The sequence below is a fragment of the Symphalangus syndactylus genome, chromosome 18, assembly GCF_028878055.3.
Source record: "Symphalangus syndactylus isolate Jambi chromosome 18, NHGRI_mSymSyn1-v2.1_pri, whole genome shotgun sequence".
Classification (NCBI taxonomy): Eukaryota; Metazoa; Chordata; class Mammalia; order Primates; family Hylobatidae; genus Symphalangus; species Symphalangus syndactylus.
This window is the reverse complement of record NC_072440.2, coordinates 27,579,840-27,603,386: the sequence shown is the minus strand read 5'-3', so window position 1 is coordinate 27,603,386 and position 23,547 is coordinate 27,579,840. Positions and strand designations below refer to the sequence as shown.

General features: G+C 37.7%; 1 protein-coding gene across 4 annotated transcripts in view; it reads left to right on the top strand.

Annotated features, from left to right (window-relative positions):
• Positions 1 to 23,547, top strand: part of ARHGEF28 (Rho guanine nucleotide exchange factor 28) — a 306,206-nt gene that overhangs the window by 230,661 nt on the left and 51,998 nt on the right. For all 4 annotated transcript variants that reach the window (XM_055254426.2, XM_055254425.2, XM_055254424.2 and 1 more), the window contains 10 exons: positions 4,334 to 4,389; positions 5,481 to 5,529; positions 7,405 to 7,549; positions 7,630 to 7,757; positions 9,600 to 9,740; positions 12,547 to 12,794; positions 15,790 to 15,912; positions 17,089 to 17,206; positions 19,182 to 19,436; positions 21,247 to 21,323. In XM_055254426.2, the coding sequence (XP_055110401.2) occupies positions 4,334 to 4,389; positions 5,481 to 5,529; positions 7,405 to 7,549; positions 7,630 to 7,757; positions 9,600 to 9,740; positions 12,547 to 12,794; positions 15,790 to 15,912; positions 17,089 to 17,206; positions 19,182 to 19,436; positions 21,247 to 21,323 (1,340 nt within the window). The remainder of the gene's footprint in view (positions 1 to 4,333; positions 4,390 to 5,480; positions 5,530 to 7,404; positions 7,550 to 7,629; positions 7,758 to 9,599; positions 9,741 to 12,546; positions 12,795 to 15,789; positions 15,913 to 17,088; positions 17,207 to 19,181; positions 19,437 to 21,246; positions 21,324 to 23,547) is intronic.

The window sequence follows — 23,547 nt, the reverse complement described above, 5'->3', positions numbered from 1 at the left end:
GGCCTGGCATCACAAGCTTCAACCCTGGCTGCTTTAATTCCACTGCCCTCTTGTCCCTCCTGTCAATGTCACTCAGTCACTCTTTTCTTTCCCTTCTCACTGTTGCCACTCTGGGAGATTCTCATCACCGCCTTCTGGAATACTGGGAGGGAATTGTGCTAGTTTCTTCCTTCCCAGGTATGTTCATCTACAATTTATGATCAGTACTTTTCCCACAGTAATCTTTGTAAAACACCACTTTCATCAGCCCACATAAACTTAAGGACCTCTCTTGTCTTTACTGGGCTAAGTCCAAGCTCTTCCCATGGGCATTTGGTTCTCTCATCTGGACCTGCTCCTTAGACCCCTAGGACCCCCTGCAGCCTCAGTTTACAGTCTGAGGCCCCGCCAGTTCCGTTGCCCTTTCCTCCCACTACATGTGATTTCCTGCCTCTGCTATTTTGCCTGTGATCATTTCCTTCCTCTCAGTTTCACCCACTCCTCCGCATAGATCCTGGTTTTTTACCTCCTCTTGGGAGGTCTTCCCTGACCACTGTGGCCCAAACTCCTGCCTATCACTTTCATATCCATTTAAAATTGGATTATGTACAGTCTTCTTGGGTTTTAACTATTAAAAGAAACAAAGTTATTTTAGGGCCCTAATCACACGATGACTCCCGTGTAGCTCCCGAGTCACTCGCAGAGCTGGCGACCAGTAAAGCCTAGGCAGCCAGGGCTCACTGAAAGGGAAACTTTTGTAGTAAAGAATATGTTGGTTCATTGAGTTGAGTGGATGTGATGGAAATTGCTGAAAATACCTAGGATACATTTAGCTTTAAAAACAGTCATTTCTTAAAAAAGGAATAGTATTTATAGAAGTTATAAGGTTTAAGTAGAGACTTTTTATAATATTACCACTTAAAGAAAAAGATTATTAATATTTTAATGGAGTTCCTTATAACCATAAAAAAAACTATGGGAGCCTCACTCTGTTGCCCAGGCTGGAGTCCAGTGGTACAATCTCAGCTCACTGCAACCACTGCCTCCCAGGCTCAAGTGATTCTCTTGCCTCAGCCTCCTGAGTAGCTGGGACTACAGGCACATGCCACAACACCTGGCTATATGTGAGCTTTTAATGCTGTTTCATTTGATGTTGACATCAACTGTATTTAACTATTTGTTTTTGAACATTTAATTTTTTCCTAATTTTTTAAACAAATAATTTGGCAATGAGCAGTCTTTTGCACATATCATTGTCCACATATTTGGTAATTGCCTAAGATTGAATTCTAGAATCAGTATGAGTAGGTCAAAGTGTATATTTGATTTCCTCTTTTACTCACAATTTTTTTTTAGAAGTAATTTCAAAATTCACAGAGTTACTTTTTGGCGGGGGGAGAGGGTGGTTTAAACTTTGCTTATTCATATTAAGGTTTTTACATTGAGCAATACAAATATGACACATAGAGTCTCTGCTGTTTTGGTTAAATAATCTTTTTCCATGGGTGCATTTTTGTTTTTAATTGTGAAGGTTAATATTCCTAATCTTAAAAACAAGATATCATATAAAACAATACATTGTATTGTATAAGTATTCAAAATTCTTGTGTAATTTTCCTCTGTTAAAGCCTGAGTTGCTAATTTTCCACAAAATTATATTTCTATAAAATTACCCTTGCTTATAAATAAGTTTCTTGGCTATTATTTTGATGTTACATTATCTATTACACAGAAATTTATATATCATACCTTCATTGCAGATTTAACCTTAATCAACATAAAATTATCCTTCTAACTTCATTAGATGCCTTTTGCATTTAGTTTTACTTTGTCCAAACTTAATATTCCTCCTGCTTTCCATTTGTTTGTATTTCTCTAAACTATTTCTGTGTTTTCAATTTGAGGTGCATGTCTTTAATTTAGCTAGAGGTAATCTGTAATGTAGCTGAAGGATATTGTTTTATAACAGGGTTTTTAACATTTTACATTTAATTTTACTGCTACCAACATATCTTTTATAGGTCCTTGCCCTTTTCCTTGATGTCTAATTTAGCTATTTAGACCATGTGTTGTTTGCTTTTGTCTTCTCCAGGGATTTGGCAAGATATGCTCTTTTAATATCAACTAATAGTAGCTTTAAGGCTGTAGAAGGCTAATAACTTAAAACTTTTTTATTTCCCTTATGTTTACTCTCCCCCAGCCCAGCCTCTGTTAATACACTGAATTATTATTCTTTTCATAAGATTATTATGTTTAATCTTTCAAGTGTAATTTTCTATTTCAAAAAAAGTTGACACTTTTATTCAGCTCTATCTCTACCTACAGTTTTTTAGATGTGGTTCTTTGTTTAGCTTGTTTTGCTGCTCACTTTTGTTTCTTTAAAAAAAAAAAAACTACAGTGAATCCTTCTTAAATTCCTAATTTTGATTCTGTCCTCAAAAGGCTAAAATAGGAGTGATCTGTTGATCTGAAACTTCATGTACCAAGGGACATATTGTTTTTTTTTCACACAAGAAAAACAACTTAGTTAAATAAATTCTTGGACCAAAGTCTTTTCCCTTCATTGCTTTGCCAACATTGCTCCAATAGATTTGGGCATTTATTATTAAAGTGGAAAAGTCTAGGGCCAACCTGACCCTATTCCTTTGTTGATAACCCCTGTTTTCTGCCTTATGCTTGAGGAATTTTCATTTTTTAATCATATGGATATTATGAGGATATGTCTATAGAATAGGTGTCATTTAATTATTTTTCTTAGGAAACTGAGAACTTTTGATGTGTCCTTTTGGGCGCTTTTTCAGCTTTACAGAATTCTTGTCTATGGTGGCTTTGACTGTCACTGCTTCTGATCTAATTTTTCTGATCTCTTCCTTGGGTAAGTGTGATCTCTGCTATCTATGTTCTTTGTATGACATCTATTTTATAATTATACCCTTCCTCTTCTCCACATTCTGGAGGGAGTCTTTCAAGTGTAATTTCATAGCTCGGCTTTGATGTCTGTGCCACACAGATTCTTCTCAGTTCAGTTCAGATTGTGCTCTTGTCTCTTTCCCTTCCTTGCAGTCCTTGCCCGTCTCATGAAGCTCCATTTTCCTCTCCTCCTGCAGGCCAAGTCTCACATCCTATTCTCCCTTCATGCCCTTTCATTCTATTTTACTGAGGCCCCTGTCTTCTGTCTCTTATCAAGAACAATTTTCAAGTATCTAAAGTTTCTTTCCTATTTCTGGATCTAGTATTCAGTGGTTGCTTCTTCTAGTGAGTTGTTGGTGTGACTTTGTTCTGTGGTATCTTAGGGTATCTACATTTTCCCTATTATTTGCTCACTCTGCAATGAGGAGAGGGCTGTCTGAATCTGATGCTTATCAGCCAGGCCAATGCATAGATTAGCCTTGGGCCCTGCTTGCTGGCCATTGGCGTGTTGACTGAAATGCCTCTTCAGACCTGCAGCGTGAGGACAGTTGCAGGGCTCAGCTTCCTGCTCAGTTCTTGTTGAGTCACTGGTATTTATGCAGCATGGCTTTGATGGACCAACATGGGATCTTCCACTCCCACAGAAGGATTCCTTCTGCATACGTTTCTGATGCACCCAGGTTCCTCGGTCTGTGCTACAGTGTGTGTGGGGTGGTGATGTGCAGGTGGGAGGGGAAAGGACCCAAAGACAACAGCCTGGCAGCAACCAGTGCCCACACAGTGCAGCTTTCCATGAGGACAGCCTCAGTGTCTGTGTTCATGGGCGGAAAGGGGCAGGGAAAGTATTGCCTTACATTCTTCCAGTGAGACGACATTGTTTTATGACATGTGCCCATTGTTTATGATATAAAACAATGGGCACAGGGCTAACATTTCTCATTTAATTAGACTACCTCAAACTTGTAGTTAGTAGGAATTCTTGCCAAAACCTCACAATACTTTTTTTCAGCATTGTTAAGAGTTTGTTTTCTTTCTTCTGGTTGTGATAGGCATTTTACCCAATGTGGGAGTGAGGAGTTACTACCAGCCAGGTGTCAGAAATCCCATGCAATGTAATGCATGTAATAGGAAGAGAGTTCTCAGGGAGACACAGAAGCATTGCAGAAGTCTATATCATTCATAACTTCAGATTTAGTACTTGATAAGATCCTGTGCATAAGGGGAGAAATATCTCCAAAGAGATTAAAATAATAGCATTCTGCTTGTGCTTGAGTGGTGAGGATACATGTGATTTAAATATTTGTCTTTCCTTCTTTAGTTTTCCAGATATTTGTAATGTTTATGTGTTATTTTAATAATGACCAGTAAAAGCATGATGTAGTCTTATTAATTTCAGACTAATTAAGTAAGATGGATGCTTTTGTATCTTTTTCCTTTATTTCAGACTGTAATGCAAATGTGCACAAAGGTTGTAAAGATGCTGCGCCTGCATGCACCAAGGTAATTGCTCAGTGATCTGTGAATATATATGTAGCATGGTTGCTTCATAGTATCTGTTTGGGCTTTTACTCTTTTTTATTACCATCTAGATTTATTTCTAAAGCAATCATGATAGCAATAATGTAACATATGCTCAAAGTGTATAGTTATTTGCTTAAGTGTACACTGTTAGAAATGGAAGGAAAGCTCAAGTCCAGATATTTGTGTTATATGCTGTGGCTAGGTTAGGCTTTCTGTTGAGACCTGCTTGGTTTACCAATGCAAGCCCTGGGTACCTGCAAATGAAGATCAGAGTAGTAAGTCACAAATGTCTGCAAGCCTCACAGTCACTGGAAGACCTGTGACCACACAGATTTCTGGGCCCCAATTCCAGAATTTCTGATTCCATAGATCTGAGGTGGGGCCTGAGAATGTGCATTTCTAACAAGTTTGCAGGTGATGATGCTGCTGCTGGTCCTGAGACCTCAGTTTGAGAACCACTGCACTAGAAGAATGTTCTCTGTAGTTGGGAATGGGCTTGAGTAGATGAAGGTGTCTGTGATTCTATTCTTTTCTTTTCCACTCAGTAGTCATGTCACAGATGCACGTGAATGAACGTGATGATCCTTCAGGGGGAAATTGCAGTTGCAAACCTCTGTGTCAATAGGAACACATATGGCATCAGATCACAGAGTTGAGGGCTGTTTTGAAGGTGGTATTTCAGTGCTCCAGGTGGTTGTCTCCTATAGTCAGGAGGGATAGCAGGAGGTAGAAAGAAACAAGAAGGAGAAAGGCAGCATTGATAGGAACTTTCAGCCTGGGTCTGGACACATGAGCTGGAGACCTCTGGTTTCTGTTCCCCTGAGGCTTTTAATGAAGCCAGGAGTGTTCAAGAGGCGCATGTTCACGAGGCCCCTTCATTATAACTTGCACATTTTATTATCACATTTTACTCTTCATTGCATTTGATGTCTTTTGCTTTGAATTCCTCTTGGAAATAAAATTACAAAAATGATATAGATAAGAATCCTATTCTGTGTAACTATGTGGTTATTCTTATAGTCCAGTAATACTTTGATCTTACTTTATGTGTTTCTAATATTCTTTACCAGAAATTCCAAGAGAAATATAACAAGAACAAACCACAGACCATCCTTGGAAGTAAGTGATGTAGAAAATGACAAGAACTTTAAAAAATTTAATACATACTACACATTTTTCCATTATAAAAAGATCTTTTGTTTTCTCATTTATCCGGTTATTTCTTCTTTCATAACATATGTTTGGCATAATTTTTAGTTCTATAAAGTGGTCAAGAAGCCTATCAACTTCTAGGCCAGCCTAAGAACTTTTGTGTTTTATGTACCATATGATCTTTTATATTAGAGAGGGCTATAAGAAGAAGGTATTACCATGTTGCTTCAATTCCAACATGCTGTCTAGTGGAATATGCTCTGCTGATATATTAATAATCCTTCGAGGAAAAGAGAAATACTACATGAAATGTACCTTACTTTGTTTTCCTAGCAGTAGCATAGTATAGTAATACTGCAGTAATATATTTGCCTATACAAATACACACCACATTCTTCTTAAGAATCGCAACATTTGATGGAAAAAAATCTTCAAATTTGGAGTCTATAGATTCTTATCAGGTTCTGTTGTCCATTATTATAGTTACCTGGTGTTTAATTAGCTGTGCTTGAGGCTGTGATCTCATTAGCACCTTTAGAATGACTGTAAAATTTCAAGGCATACTGGAGTTTGGTTTGCATATTTTAAAATTTGGTGGCTCTGTTTTTTCTGAAGTGTATATTGCTGAAATTTAAGCAGTTTCTCTTTAAAATAATTGGTGCCCTTTGACAGTTCTTCACATTGCATACAAGAACCAATCACGCCAATGTCTCCTAAATTTGAAAATCTCTTGCTTTATTGTGAGAGATTTGGTGATGTCTTCTGCCTAAAGTTGTGTTGCTTGACATGTGGCAGGAATTTTAAGTGCATGGTAACCTTTCATTTCCATGTAACAAAATGTGACTGATATTTTAAAACCACTTTAATCAGGGAACAGTTAGGCATGCAAATTTGTGGTAACATGTTATTGGGTGTAATGTTATATTAGGTTAAGTTGGTGCAGGTAGTAACAACTGTCACATCACTCTCTTGCCTTGACCCCAAAAGTCTCTTTGATGATGTCAGTTATAAGGGGCTTCTCATTTTCATAGGGTTAAATGTGAAAATAAATAGTATCTTAGAATTGATGAAATACCATATATTACTCCTCCTCACATGGGAGTCATAAGAATAAAATTAACTTATGCATGTGTAAAATGCTTTGTAATGTCCGGGATCTATGTAAGCATTTTTCCCCTTTTGCTTGAGAATGTATGTGCTACACAGCTATAATATGGGACCGAAATGTCTTCTGAGTCATTTATAGTACACATCGAATGTAAATGCATCTGTGCCCAGAATATTTTAGAACTGACCAGAAAAATACAGAAGCCCTATTTAGTTTTCCATGTATGAGAGAGAATAGCCCAGCTTGGCTTGCAGGCTTCATTTGCCTGAGATCCTTATACCATGAAGAATAGGCTCTCCAGCATCATTCCATTCCATTGACGTGTTCTCTGTGTGGATGCTTGTTTATACATACAATATGCATTCAGTAACAGTACTAATAACACCTTGCAACTATTTAAAGCTGGCTCTAAGGAGTACAAGCAGTGATTTATGGGAAAGCTGGCGCAGTATTTCCCCATTCCATTGTCTTGTTTGTTTGTGCAATCCCAAACACCCACAGTCTCCAAGTGGAGATGCGGAAGCAGGCCTGCAGCATGGGTGTCAGGAGGGTGTAAAATGAAAGGGACACTAGGAGCAAGTGTCAGGATGTAGCAGGGAGACTGGTTTTAAGGCAGAGCATGCAACAGATTACAAGTAGTCATTGCAGGGTTTAGCTTTCTGGCTTTTAAGTGACTACTTTTACTTGTAATTACTGACCTGGAAACCACATGAAGCATCTGTTCTGATTTCCAGATTCTTCATTTAGAGACATCCCACAGCCTGGTCTCTCCTTGCACCCTTCTTCCTCCATGCCTGTTGGATTGCCGACTGGAAGGAGGGAGACTGTGGGACAGGTCCATCCATTGTCCAGAAGTGTTCCAGGCACCACCTTGGAAAGGTAAGGCTGAGTGCATTTTTACATATTAATGGCTCAGAGAGGCTGCTGGGGCTAACTTTGCTCCCCTCCCTCTCTCCTAGCTTCAGGAGGTCAGCCACATCCTTGGAGTCTGAGAGTGACAGTAACAGCTGCAGAAGCAGGTCTCATTCTGATGAGCTGCTACAGTCCATGGGCTCTTCTCCCTCTACAGAGTCTTTCATAATGGAAGGTGAGGAGAAGACACACTTCCATTTATCTGTGTTTTTGTTAGCATTTGCCAAAAGGATATTGTCTGAAGGAAATAAGATTGAAGCATTTTTTTTTTTCTTTTTCGAAGAAGTCTGTTTCAGGGTGTCTCTTTGGTATAGGTTCTACTTTTTAAAAGAATGAAAATTTAGCCCCAGAGGAGACAACCAGATAATGACCAAGGAAATATGATGTAAATTTTAAATAGACATATTACTAAAAGAATGTCACAAGCATAAGGAAGAGAAATGAATGAAATATATTATGTGCTTATTAAAAATGTTTTATAGCTATTGATGAATTAGAATAGGATCCTATCTCAAAAACATACTTTAGTTAGTTAAGACTGGTCTTCTTTGGATCTCTAAGATACCTACCCCATCTGTTGCTTCCTAGGGGAATAAAAACATTTTGTTTTGAGACGGAGTCTCACTCTGTTGCCCAGGCTGGAGTGCAGTGGTATGATCTCGGCTCACTGCAACCTCGAGCTCCCAGGTTCAAGCGATTCTCCTGCCACAGCCTCCCGAGTAGCTGGGAGTACAGGTGCGCATCACCACCCCCAGCTAATTTTTGTATTGTTCGTAGAGATGGGATTTCACCACATTGGCCAAGCTGGTGTTGAACTCCTGACCTCAGGTGCTCCAACCACCTCGGCCTCCCAAAGTGCTGGGATTACAGGCATGAGCCACTATGCCCAGCCATTGAAGCATTTTTTAAAGCATATTTTATAGAGCAGGACTTAATCTAGGGAATTGGTTTTTGTATACAAGCTGCACCAGTAAGAAGGAAAACCAAATGGAAAGAGAGTAGTGACAAGAGAGAGGAGTGGACTCTGCCCCAGGAACCTGTTTTATTTTCATCTTAAGTCTTTAAATTCATTGTCATCTCATTTATACTGCTCTTGAGCTGGAACCTCTCTAATGAGTGCCATTTGGGTAAATAGGGTTTAGTTTTCCTGAGGAGTGTGTGTGGAGGGGGGCGGGGGGGTAGGCGTGTATGTATGTGTGGTTTGTTTGTAATTTTATCAGAAAAATCTGCACTCATTTGTGACTCAAGTACTTACATGCTGCCTTGTGTCTTAGCAAGTCAAGGGCAAATCAAATGGATGAGTACACAATTCAGATTTTAGTAAACAGTACAAAATAACCCAGGGCAGAAGAAATTGGTGTGTTCAAGATTCTGTAGACACGTTATGGACTCTGTAGGTTACCAAAAATAAAACTAAAATAGAGCAGGCCAAAACAAGCAAAAGAATCTTCAAATGTCTTTTTTCCTCCATATGAACAATCACTCTTTTTAAATATCTGATTCTTCTTTGCTTTCATTAAAGCTGTCTTAATTTGGACCATTTCATCAGTCCAGTTTTAAGATGTTTCAGTCTGGCTGGGCACGGTGGCTCAGGCCTCTAATCCCAGCACTTTGGGAGGCTGAGGCAGGTGGATCACTTGAGGTCAGGAGTTCAAGACCAGCCTGGCCAACATGGTGAAACCCCATCTCTACCAAAAATATAAAAACTAAGCCAGGTGCGGTGGCACATGCCTGTAATCCTTGCTACTTGGGAGGCTGAGGCAGGAGAATTGCTTGAACCCAGGAGGCGGAGGTTTCAGTGAGCCGAGATCGCATCATTGCACTCCAGCCTGGGCGACAGAGAGAGACTCTGTCTCAAAAAAAAAAAAAGATGTTTCACTCCATGTTAATGTGTTTTGGTTTAGTAGTTTCCATGTTCATAGCAGATTTATTTAGGGTGAGGAATCCGTGGACTTACAAAAGTATATTTGTGCTGCATTATTGTACTTCTGGCTCTTCTTTTCTAAACGCACATTAGATGTTGTGGATTCTTCTCTGTGGAGTGACCTCAGCAGTGATGCCCAGGAGTTTGAAGCAGAATCTTGGAGTCTTGTGGTGGATCCCTCATTTTGTAATAGGCAGGAGAAGGATGTCATCAAAAGACAGGATGTCATTTTTGGTAAGCATGTCAAATATGCTCTTTGGGTTGAAGCAGTGTGGTACAGAGAAAAGAACATGGAATTTGCAACTGTGTAGAGTTGGGTAAAATCCCAGTTCTATCATTTTCTGTTTACCTGATCGCAGACAAGTTATTTAAATCACCTAGACCTTAGTTTCTCCATCTGTAAAATGAGGATAATATTAAAAGTAATAGCAAAAAACACAATCAGTTTTGCAATAACCTAATAATACTCAGGTTTTAAATATTGTTTTGAAACTGCAATGAGGCATAACATGTACCTGGCACAGAGCAAATGTTATTTCCCATATTCCTTTCAAGTTTACTAAGGTTTGGCCTATATTCTTACCTCTTCTATATAAGAATTGCAGTGAACCTTTACATATTTTAATGTAGGGCTATTGTATATGCCCTTCCAGTTTGGCTGCATACACCAGCCATTCACAGAGACCAGGTGCAGTGTGAGTAGTTGCATCTGGGTTAGGGCAGGGTTTGACTATGTGCTGCCATCCTGAGTACAGAATTCAGCTGTGGTGAGAATGTATTTTGTCATGCTATTTGGGATGAAGGCTATTCTGGATGAAGGCTATTCTGGACTGGAGAAGGTTAAATTATAGACTTGGAAAAAATGAAACTTCAAAAAATTTCAACTACAAAGTAGATGCCAAAATGTGGTTCCAAGAAGATACCCTACTTTAAAGATAACACTGGATCTTTTCACTAATCCTGTGTATGCAAACATGGGCCCCAAAGTCCATGGGCAGGGAGGATACCTTGTCACTTGCATCAGGTGGTGGTTATGGACATCAGGTGAGATGGTGTATGAGTGTGCTTAGAAATCTGTCAAAAGCTCTGTAGGTGTGAGTTACTTTGGAAAGGAAGATGCTGTCCCTTTTAGTATTTCTTAAGCAATTTATATTCTACTGTCAATTTTCTTCATTTACCTCTCAATTTCATATTATTAAAAGTAATCTAACCCATTGGGATGAATTATTCCATGCTCTTTTGTGTCAGAAAGGCTTGTATTCCAGGGCAAATTCTTTACCTTCTCTTCCTCACTGTTTCTCTTTTAAAGAGAGGAAAATCATTCCTATTTTCTGGGTCATAATGTATTAATGGGTTAAAAGATTAAATGAAATGATACAGGTAAGTGCTTAGCATAGAGTAGGCACTAAAAACATAGGAAATAATAATTCAAAGTTAGTAGATTTCCAATTAAAGAAATTTTTATTTTTGATAAAATATTAAAGCTATATTTAGACTTGCTGACTCTCCATGGCTGATATTTAAGGTTCTTTCCCAAAACTTGCAGTAAGTTGGAAATACTCATTAATGTACAACTAGTACTTTTGGTGCACCTGTAAATCGTGAGTTGTTATTTTCTCTCCTGATGCGTTTTAAAAATTGAGGTATAATTCACCTGCTCAAAATTCACTCCTTTACGAGTACACAATCTAGTAGTTTTTAGTATATTCACAAAGTTGTGTAGCCATCAGGTCCTGTCTAATTTCAGAACATCTTCATCACTTCAGAAATCCTGTACATATTACCAGTCACTCCCCATTTACCCCTCCCACCAGCCTCTGGCAAACGCTAATCTACTTTCTGTCTCTACAGATTTGTCTATTCTAGACATTTTACGTGAATGGTACAATATGTGGTCTTTTGTGGCTGGCTTTTGTTACCTAGCATACTGTTTTTAAGGGTCATCCTAGTTGTAATATGTATGGGTACACCATTCCTTTTTATGGATGATGAATATTCTATTTCGTTTTCCTAATCATCTATTGATGGACATTTTGGGTTTTTCCACTTTTGGGGTCATAGAGTAGCTTTACGTTTAATCACTTGAGAAACTGCCAGACCATTTTCCAAAGCAGCTGTACCATTTTGCATTCCCACCAGCAACGTATGAGGGTTCCAATTTCTCCACATCCTCACCAATACTTGTTTATTGCTTTTTTATTATAATTATCCTAATGCGTGTGAAGTGATGTCTCATTCTGGTTTTGATTTGCATTTCCCCAATAGCTAATGGCGTTGAGCATCTTTTCATGTTCTTATTGGCCATTTGTATATCTTTTTGGAGAAACATCTGTTCACATCCTTTGACCATTTTTGAATTGGTTATTTATTTTTTTATATTGTTTAGTTATAAGATTTTTTAAAATATATATATTCTAGATACAAGTTCCTTATCAGATAAATTATTTACAAATATTTTCTCCCATTCTGTGGGTTGTCTTTCCACTTTCTTGATGATGTCCTTTGATTGATTGTGATGCATTGTTTTCCTCTGGAGAAAGTGGAATTTTGGAGACAGATTCTGCCATAGAAAGGACCTATGGTTATCTGCATTGAATAACTTTATTTAGTTCCATTCATTTCACCAAATTAATTGTGCTCCTGCTCAATGCAAAAACCAAACAAAGAAAGGAAGAAAGAAAGCCAACAAACTAAGTTGTATTTTATAGGGCATTCAGGTTGGAATAAGACCTAGTTCCTAGCTGAAGGTCTCTAAAGATGCTAGCTAGTTATATTATTGAGTTTCAGATACATTAGATTCTTGTATATTGGACTTGACATATATGTCCTCTTTAATATCTGGATAAAAGAAAATGGTTTAATATTTTAGGATGAATGAAATGTTTAATGTTGACTTTTATATTGGAATAAATATCCTTGATATTCCTAAACATTTCTTTTTTATTTGCATAACATATAGTGTTGAGTTACTAATTTAGTTTAATAGCGATACTTGCTTTTTAAAGCTTGTTTAAGGCTTATGTGTGCTCACACATTTCAGAGCTAATGCAAACAGAGATGCATCACATCCAGACCCTGTTCATCATGTCTGAGATCTTCAGGAAAGGCATGAAAGAGGAGCTGCAGCTGGACCACAGCACCGTGGATAAAATTTTCCCCTGTTTAGATGAGTTGCTTGAAATCCACAGGCATTTCTTCTACAGTATGAAGGAACGAAGGCAGGAATCCTGTGCTGGCAGTGACAGGAATTTTGTGATCGACCGAATTGGAGATGTTTTGGTACAACAGGTAAGAAAAGCTTAAAGTCCTTGACCTTTATGACGTAAGTGGGATTTGAATCAAAATCTGCCCTTTCATCAACAAGAGTAAAAAAAATCATATTTTGAAACATTCATAGTGACATTCTGAGAATGTGTTTACCATTGTTAGATTGTAACTCCCAGTAAGGCAGGGATTCTTGGTTGTTTGATTACTGCTATATTTCAGCACCTGGAACAGTACATGATATTATGAATATTTATTGAATAAATGGGCCACTTAGAGAAAAAAAATCAGGAATTCACCTGAATGTCACATTTTACAGTGGTCTGCAACACTTGGAAATGCAGGGAGCTCCATCTGCAGTTGCTTTAGCATGGCTTTCCCTGGGTAGATGCTAGAATGCCATCTTCTCCAAATGTACTGTTTTTTGAAGCTGTTTCATCCTGTCATTTACAGCGATGGAGTTCAGCTGTTGGTCTGTATGCAGAAAATCGGGGAGTTATGCTGAATAGTACTCCATGCTATTGATGTATCACTGTTTACTCATTCACTTGTTGAAGGATATCTTCTTGTTTCCAGTTTTTAGCTCTTATAAATAAAGCTGCTATAAACACTCAGGTGCAGATTTTGGTGCAAACCTAAGCTTTCATTTTTCTGGGATAAATGCCCAGGAATGCAATTTCTGGGTTGTATGGGAGTTGTATGTTCAGTTTTGTAAGAAACTGCTGTTTTCCAGAGTGGTTGTACCATTTTACATTCTCATCAACACTGTACGAGTAATCCAGTTTCTCTACATCCTCACCAGCATCTGATATTGACACTTTTTAATTTTGGCTATTTTAAGAGGTATAAAGTAATATCTCATTATGGTTCAAGTTGCACTTCCGTCATGGCTAATGATATTAAATATCTTTCCATGTGCTTATTTGCCATCTACATATCCCCTTCAGTGAAATTTCTGTTTATGTCTTTTGCTCATTTTCTAATTGGATTGTTTGTTTTCTTATTGATGAATATTAAGGTTTGTTTACATATTCTAGACATTAGTTCCTGTCAGATATGTGATTGACAAACTTTCTCTAAATCTATAACTTGTCTTCTCATTTTCTAATTTTGATGGTCTAGTTTATTTTTCCTTTTAAGAATTGTGCTATTAGTTTCCAGTTTAAGGATTCTTTGTCTAGCCCTAGGTCTCAAACATTTTCTCCTATTTTTAAAAAAGGATTTACAGTTTTGGCTGGGCATGGTGGCACATGCCTGTAAGCCTGGCACTTTGGGAGGCTGAGGTGGATGGATCACTTGAGCTCAAGAGTTTGAGACCAGCCTGAGCATCATGATGAATCCCTGTCTCTACAAAAAATACAAAAATTAGCTGGGCATGGTGGTATGCACCTGTAGTCCCAGCTATCTGTGAGCTGAGGTGGGCAGATCGCTTGAGCCTGGGAGACTGAGGTTGCAGTGAGCCGAGATCCTACCACTGCACTCCAGCCTGGGCATCAGAAGTGGCACCCTGTCTCAAAAAAAAAAAAGTTGTACAGTTTGATGTTTTACATTTAAGCGCGTGTTGTACTTTGAGTTATTTTTTTGTGCAGGTTAAGAAACTTAGTAGGTTAAGTTGAGGGTTTTTTTTGTGTGTGTGTCTATGGATGTCCAGTTGCTCCAGGGCCATTCGTTGAAAAGGCTATTCTTCCTCTAATTGCTTTTGCACCTTTGTCGAAAATCACGTGGGCATCTGGGTTACCATTTTGTTTCACTGATCTATGGATCTATCTTTCCATAGTCTTAGTAACTGTAGCTATATAATCTTAGAAGACTGAGTCCTTCCACTTTATTATTTTTTCCAAAATTGTTTTAGCTATTCTAGTTTCTTTGCTTTTTCATATATATTCTAGAATAGTCTTATTTATATTTTTAAAAAACATACTGGGATTTTGTTAAGAATTGTATTAAAACTGTATATCAGTTTGAAGAAAATTGACATCTTTACTATTTTGAGTCTTCTAATCCATGAACAGCGTATAGCACTTCGTTTATTTAGATTTTTGTCATCTTTCACTGGCATTGTATAGTTTTTACTATATGAGTCATATATGTGTTTTGTTAGATTTGTACCCAAGTAATTTTTTTTGAATGATTGTAAATGGTTTAAGAATTATCATTTGAGGTTTATTGGCCCCACACATTCACATAACCAAAGATGAAAAGACCAGAGGTTGTGATGTAAATTTTAAGCACTTTTAAGAGGGTGGATGTGTTCTGGTTTCCATTACGATGGTCTTCAATGGGACATGTGCATGTAAGGACATCACAGTCTAAAAAAATGGCATTCAAGTCATTCAACTAGTTCTCTTCACAGCACCTTATTATTCTAAGTTGATTCCCATGTGGATTTTCTACTGATGTTTTTCTACAGGTAAGACTTATTGAAACATCCAGCCCACATTTCTACTTCTCTTCATTAGCTAATAAACAGGCATTCTGGTTATTCACTGGTCTCTTTCATCTTGGCTAATGATAGCCTGCCCTTGATCTACTTGTAATGTGTGAACAAAAAATCAAATTCCCTACTAAGGACTGAGTCTATGGACATGGTCATTAGCTAATGTAAATGCCAAATGAGTGATTTTTTTGGGGGGATGGGGGCAGACCTTCCTGAAGGCCCCCAAATGTAGCCATATACTTTTCTTTCAATCTATAAAAGTATTAAAACTATAAATTGAAATTATAAATTTGTATTAAAACTAAGAAGAGAATAAAATATATCAAGTGTTTTTCATTTGGCTATTTGATAATTGTATTAGTTCAATATAATATCACATTATGTTGACCCTTACCACTCAACAACTTTCTTTTATTTTAATTTAAAAAATGCTGAGGAGATAAGTGATTGTGTTCAGAAATTCCACGATATTTATTTTTTATTTGCAAATACTATTTTGAAATAGATGAAAATTGCATATTTTTTTGTGTGTTTAGAACTTACTAAATTTACAAACCATTATTGAAATGTTATTCTTTCCAGTTTTCAGAAGAAAATGCAAGTAAAATGAAGAAAATATATGGAGAATTCTGTAGCCATCATAAAGAAGCTGTTAACCTCTTTAAAGAACTCCAGCAGAATAAAAAGTTTCAGAATTTTATTAAGGCAAGTATTTTAAAACTTTATTACAAAGTGATAAATCAGCGTGGAGAAATAGTTTATGCTTGTTTCTTAATGATTTAAACAAATTTCATAGCTAATGATGCTTTCCAGGGGAAGAAGAAGGGAGGTGGAAGGTTTGCGGCAAAGGTGAAAAGTCTCTTTTTCTCTGTTAGTAAAATATTGCCCCCAAATAATTTTCTTTTGTATATTTGTGAGGTCATGTCTTCCAACCTTCTGAGAATATTTGTAACATACTGGGAAGCTGTTTCATGCCAAGTTATATATCAGAAAAATCAAAGTGAAAATAAACACAGAATCTACTCCACTTCTGAATTAGCTTGAAGCAGATTCATGACATCGTATAATTTCATCTGTAATATTTTTCTCCAGATGAAAAAGTTAAAAATTATGACATTATTATACAAATAAAGTAACAATAGTTTTTGATATCTTAAAATTTCACTGATTATCTCATAAAATTGAATTACTTAAATCAGGATCTGACCAAGGTTCACTTACTGTATGAGGTGGTTATATCTCTTAAATCTCTTTTCATTTGAATGTTATCTTACCCCGTTTTTCTTCTTCTGATTTATTTGTTGAAGAAATTTGTCTTATAAGGTTTCCTGGATTCTAAATTTTTATCTGCCATGTTAAGAATCCTACCAGATTCTCTTCCCTTTTTTCCCACATAAATGTGCGTTGAGGACTTGAATACTATGAGGAATACTTTGATATTTTTAGAAAAAAAGTTGTCCTGATTAGAGGGAACTCTAAGGGTTATAATGAATAATAACAAATGTGGAGGAAGACCCGTTGGGAAAACAAATGGTAATCTGCAAACTGATGTTCAAAGTTAACTTTGATTTATGATTATTTTTCAAAATTTTTTGCTATTCATAAATCAAGGCACTTAGAAGTATTGGAACTTCTTTGGGAAGTAACTACAAATACATCAGAGTAACTTGAAACTTCTTAATATCTTGGAGAGTTGGGGTACTGAAATTTATGACAAAGTATACAATTTAAATTAGTGATAATGCATCGTTTTGATTGATAACAATGAATGTGAAGTCTGCATAAAATTGTACTGTTGCAGATTCTTTGTATTGTTAAATTCACACCTGAAAAGTAAATACAGGTAGAATTTGTGTATATAAAATGTATACATTTTTTAAGCTCCGAAATAGTAATCTTTTGGCTCGACGCCGAGGAATTCCAGAATGCATTCTGTTGGTCACTCAGCGTATTACAAAATACCCTGTCTTGGTGGAAAGGATATTGCAGTACACAAAGGGTAAGTTGTGACTTCTGGGATAAACATTTGCCCCTCTTATTAGTTTTAAACATAGTTGAGGTGTTCTAAACAGCCATAAATGTTTGTGGTCTGTGATTCATAAAGAGTTTCTCGACGGAGAAACTGTTAAAGCCTTTGAATTTGGATTCATTTTTAGAAATTATCTTTTATAATGTGGCATGGATAATAGTCTGAATTTCTACAGGTAGCCTAAACCAAGCTGGCTTCTTCTTACTTTGAACCTGCCTTTCCCCTCTTTATTTTCCCCACCACTGGGCTTTCTTAATACCTCCTCTTCCTCATTTTCCTATTACCTTCACAACAGTCTGATGAAACATGCTATTGATCCTATCACGAAATGTCAACTCTCCCAAGCAATCAGTTATTAAGTTGGGAGGGATTATAAGAAGGATCTATTTCTGACCCTGTCAATTCATCAAGTTCCAGGGAGTAACATATGGGCATCTTTTAAGAAGCTATGAATGCACATGGCTTGTCTGTAAGCTCCTTGTGGGATTTATAAGACCTGTGTCTGTCTGGTGTACAGCTGGATCTTCATTGTCTAGTGCAATGGCTGGTACAGAATAGATGATCAATAAATAAAAACATATCAATGCAATGAATGAATAAATAAAATGATCTAATCCTCAAGCTAACATATTGATCTTGAGTAAAGATTATTATTAGGGTGGTAGTGTGTTATGTTAAAAACGGCTTGGGTTTGGAATTTTGTACACTTGCGTTGAATTGTATATACTCAGCTCTGCCACTCATTCATTGGGTAAATTATTAACTGAGCCTCAGTTATCTCCACTACAAAATGGCATGAAACATTACCTTTCAGTTCCAGTTGCCTCAATAAACATCAACTAGGTGTTCTTTATCACCAAATATACTTTTATCTGGGGTTTCAGGAGGCTGCTCTAGAAACTCCTTCAGAGTATCTTCATAAGGTAATCTAGAGACAAGAGCAGGTAGCCAGTATTTTAAAGAATAACAACTGAAATCAATAATTATTTTCTCTTGATATGAGCATGGCCGATTTGTCCGTTAGCACAGCACTTGGGTACCATGAAAATATTTTCTTTTCCTATCAGAAGAAAAAGTTTCATTTTTTCTTCTGATGGTAAAAGAAATTAAAATATTTAATTTTAAAGAAAATAGTCAAAGAAAATGGTTTAATTATAATAGTAATATTCATATTTATACTAATGCAGTTATAGAATATAAATTTGAATATTAATTTTACAGAGGAAGGGATCAAGGAATATAAATGAATCTGAGGCTCATTCACATAACCCTGTGGCTCTGTTTCCGAGAGCATTACTGGCTTTGTCCCACAGCTGGCTTAAGTTTTAAGAAACTTGGCATGAAGATTATTGATTACCTATGTCTAAGAAGGTGGAAGGAAGGCCTAAGTTAGTATATAACACATTTCCTGCCCTAGGGAGAAGGTCAGACCCATCCCTAGAACTCAGACATCTTACTGTCAGCTGAAGGACTATGTGTCAGCTGAAGCACATTTAATAATGCAAACCTTTCATAATAAAATATTTTAACTTTTTTTTGGTGGGGGGGGTAGGTACAGAGTGATATTACAGGATTTAATTTTTTTTTTTTTTTTTGAGACAGAGTCTCACTCTGTCTCATAGGCTGGAGTGCAGTGGTACAATCTTGGTTCCCTGCAACCTCTACCTCCCAGGCTCAAACTATCCTCCCACCTAAGCTTCTTGAGTAGCTGGGACAAAAGGCACATGCCACCATGCCCGGCTAATTTTTGTATCTTTCTTGGTAGAGACAGGATTTCACCATGTTGCCCAGGCTAGGAATTTAAGTTTAATCCAACATGTTTCTTATGAGGTTTTTATTGTTTAGATGATATATTTAACTATATTTTAAAACTAAAGAAGAAGGTTTCTTCCTTAGTACTCTGGTTTATTGTATTGTATTTTGTTTGTTTCTTTTTCCCACACAGAAAGAACTGAAGAACATAAAGACTTATGCAAAGCTCTTTGCTTGATTAAAGACATGATTGCAACAGTGGATTTAAAAGTCAACGAATATGAGAAAAACCAAAAGTGGCTTGAGATCCTAAATAAGATTGAAAACAAAACATACACGAAGCTCAAAAATGGACATGTGTTTAGGAAGCAGGCACTGATGAGTGAAGAAAGGACTCTGTTATATGATGGCCTTGTTTACTGGAAAACTGCTACAGGTCGTTTCAAAGGTACTGTGGCTCTACCAGACCAATTTCTCCCTTCATACATGTTATTCATTTAACAAAGGACAGATTTTCAAAAGAAAAACAGTTGAGAATTGCAGGCACACATGCGCAAACCCTGGGTCAGTTGAAAGACTGATTTGTGAATTTCAATAGGCAAATTTGGCCAATGATATAAATCTTTGGTGGGAGTTTGCCACCCAAGCTAAAACCTTTATACATATTTTTATTTTTTTTTCGAGACGGAGTCTCGCTCTGTTGCCCAGGCTGCAGTGCAGTGGTGCGATCTCGGCTCACTGCAAGCTCCACCTCCAGGGTTCACGCCATTCTCCTGCCTCAGCCTCCTGAGTAGCTGGGACTACAGGCGCCCGCCACCACTCCTGGCTAACTTTTTGTATTTTTAGTAGAGACGGGGTTTCACCGTGTTAGCCAGGAAGGTCGCGATCTCCTGACCTCATGATCCGCCCGCCTCGGCCTCCCAAAGTGCTGGGATTACAGGCTTGAGCCACCGCACCCGGCCACCTTTATACATATTTTATGAATTTGCAAGTTTGTGATGTCTGAAATCAAAGGAGCTGAGGGTTCTGCTAATTGTTGGCACAGAAACATTATTCTGGTAACTGTGATGTGTTGAAAGCAAGGCAATACACCTAAACACCTAGGGTCTGTTGCATGTCAACACAGCCTAGGGCTGTCAGACAACGGAAGGGAGAAATAAAAAGAACTCTGAATGTCATCTTTGTTACTGACTAATAGAATACATCCACACACCTGCTGACACTGGTTTAAGCTCTTCCTCAGTGCTACTGTTTGCTAACTGGCACGAACTTGACTCTGTTCAGGAGTCTAAAGCAGATAATTCCATTTTTTTAAGGACTCATTATGTAGCGATCACACTGCCTAACCCAGGCTTTCTCACCCTGGCCATACACTAGAATCACCTCTGGAGCTGAAAAACATTATGAATGCTCATGTCTCCTCCCAGGGATTCTGATTTTATCACTGTGAGGATGAAACCAAAGCCCATGGGATGTTTAAAGGCTCCCCAGGTGAGTCTACTATGCAGCCAGGGCTAAGAACTGCTGTTTCTAACAGTCCATCTTAATAACATCCACAGGTAGGCAGTGAGAGGAAGAGGTTGTTAAATTCCAGCTACTCAAAAATTATTACCCATTGGAGGATGATCAAGTTTTGATGGAGGTTGCAACTAATATCTGAAATGGGATTTGTTGATCAACAACTAGCAATGTTGTTTTGAAAAAAATATTAACCACAACCTGTAGATTCTATTGCTCGAAGAATATTTGCTCTTTATCCATTTAGTAGAATCAGTTTGGTAACTTTGTGTTAGACTATTCAGTGGGTGCAATGAAGATGAGTTCTTGTGAACAATTTGTAAGGGAAGTATGGAATCTTAAACCTTGCTCAGATCTAGATGAAACAAAATAGCAGGCATATATAATTTGAGGTGGAAGCTGCCCTTTTACATTTTTAATTCAGCACTTTTCCCACCAAAGGTAAGAGTTTGCTCCATTTTATTAAAACTTTCTTTTTTAATGGGTATTTTTCTTCTGTTTTGTAAGTGACTACATTAAACTTTGCTGGAGATTTATCTATACCTACAGCTACACACAAACATGCACACTTAAAGACAGCTTTCTATTAAGTTATTAATAGCATATATCTTTGGCTATCATAATACAGGTGTTTTTATAAAACTTTCATACTTAGACCAAATCTTAGTCTTTTTATTTTCATTAAGTTTATTTGAACTGTGGTTTGCTTCATTAATACTAGTGATGTTTTTTCTTTAAAGATATCCTAGCTCTACTTCTAACTGATGTGCTGCTCTTTTTACAAGAAAAAGACCAGAAATACATCTTTGCAGCCGTTGTAAGTATATGACCGTGTGATGCATTTAAAAAATAGGTTTAACCACACATTTTCTTGAAAAATGCCTAAAATTCCTAGTGAAATATAATAGTCACAGGAAAGTATATGCTTCTGTTATGTTTCCATTATTATTTGTGATTGCAGTGTTTAGAGACAAGCATCTCATTAGGTTAAATTAGCATGGTAAGTGTTGCTTCATCACAACCCGGGCTGGTACTCAGCTGGTTCAGCAGTGTAGCCAACTGTGAGAGTATTGCAGTCCTTCAGTAGTGGTTGGTGAACAGGCACTGCCCTGAGCCTCCCAAATGTCCCCATGCCATCTAGCTATCTTGGTCTTTCCTCCAGACTCCTCTCTTCCCTGCCCCTTCGGCCCCCAAACCCCTTCCCTTAGATCCAGCAACTAAAATGTGAATGCTGGGCACAGCCCGTCTCTTCCAGCACCTGGCTTTCTCCATGTCCATTGGCCCTGCTCTCCCACTTACTAACCCCATGACTGCCATCGTGTGCCTTCTGCCAGACAAGGGATACCATCCTGATGCCTAATGTTTACAGAAGATTCTTTCTTATTTTTACTATAGTAGCTTCTAAAGACAAACAGCGTATGAAACTATTTTTGTAGTGTGTTAGAGTAATCTAATTGCTAGCACATAGATAATAAGAAGGCTTGAAGAAGCCTCTACGTTCCCAATCAATTTGAACTGTATTACACATTTCATGAAAATCTATTGGTTTGTCCAGCGGCTTCTCGATGCTGTTACCTGAGATGCTCGAGATTCTCTGAAAGAACATGAGAAATAAGTGGGAAGGTGGGGACCATTTTGTTTAACCTGTGGGATGGTGAGGGCCATGTGGGAAGAGGAAACAAATTCACATCTTTATAGAAACCAGTGCTTCTTTAAAACCAAAGACCTAAAAGAAAAGCAAATTCTGCTTCTTGGATGATATTACCGGACAGATGTCCTGCTGATTGATCATGAAGTAGATAACATAAAGACAACTACCTTGTTTTTTAGGACAAGGTAGCATATGGATTCAGATCCTGTAATGCTCAACTTAGAGCGTGACTTGAAATATGATTCTTTCCCTCTTGTCTCATATGACCTCCTGAGGCATTATCTGTGCTACCCGTAGACCACATTTACCATTAAGTGGGGTATTAGGAATGCAGTCCACCAAATGGCAGAATGAAGACAGTTACAACCTAGCTCTTCTTGGTGGAATGTGTTTGGCTATACTGATACTATTTCTTAAAGGTGTTAAACTGACATGTAGCTGCATTCATAAATGACAGCTAAGCCCTTGGTGGTATCAGAGAGCAAAAGAGAAAGCATCATTTTATCCTTGAAGAGTCAGGTGCACCCTACTGTTCATACACTCCTGAGTTACATCTATCTGACAACAGCCCATGTGTCACAAATATCTTATGGTTAACATTGTAGGGAATTGAAACATTTGGCTAGGGGTATACAGATATCTGGATTTCCTAGCTCCCATCCTAGAATTTTAGAAAGTTTTCCTCAAGCTAGTACAAGTGAAATTCTCCACTCCTTGTGCTCTTTAGAAAACACTTCTTCCCTAGGTGATTGTCTTGTTGCATTTTACAGAAGATGTGATGTATTTGGAAGTAGCCAGAAGATGAGCAGTTAAAGTAGCAAGAGGATGGAGTAGTGGGTCCCTACAAGAAAGTTTTGCCTTGTTTTTGTTTTCATAAAGGACTCAGCTGGAAATTGGGGCACAGCCCAAACCTACAACATGTGTTAAGAAAAAGTAGATGTGTTCACTAAGTCTTAGAATACAGGGTCTAGGAGGAATCTCTTGAACATCAAAGAAGGCAAATTCAAAAGGAGCAAACAACCAAGACAGTGAACATGTAGACCCGCAGGTTGAAGTTCCAAATGGGAAGTAGCTTTAAAATCTCTTTATCACAGTGGAATCCTTGGATAATAGAATCAGCACAAAATGGATACAGTGTAACAATACAGCTAAGCGTAGCACCTCCTTTCCTCTTCTCCTACATTAGAGGTCTTCATCTCCTAATGCCTGTAGGGATTGGGCAGAAATGTGATTGAGTGAATGTGACAGGGTCAGAAGCAATGAGACAATAGAAAGTTGTAGGGACTGTAGTGAAAAGTGAGTCTGTGCCCTGTCTCAAAGATGGCAGGGATTACTTGGCTATAGCCAGTGTTTTAAAATGAGAATATGGGCCCAGGATTGCTAATCTTCT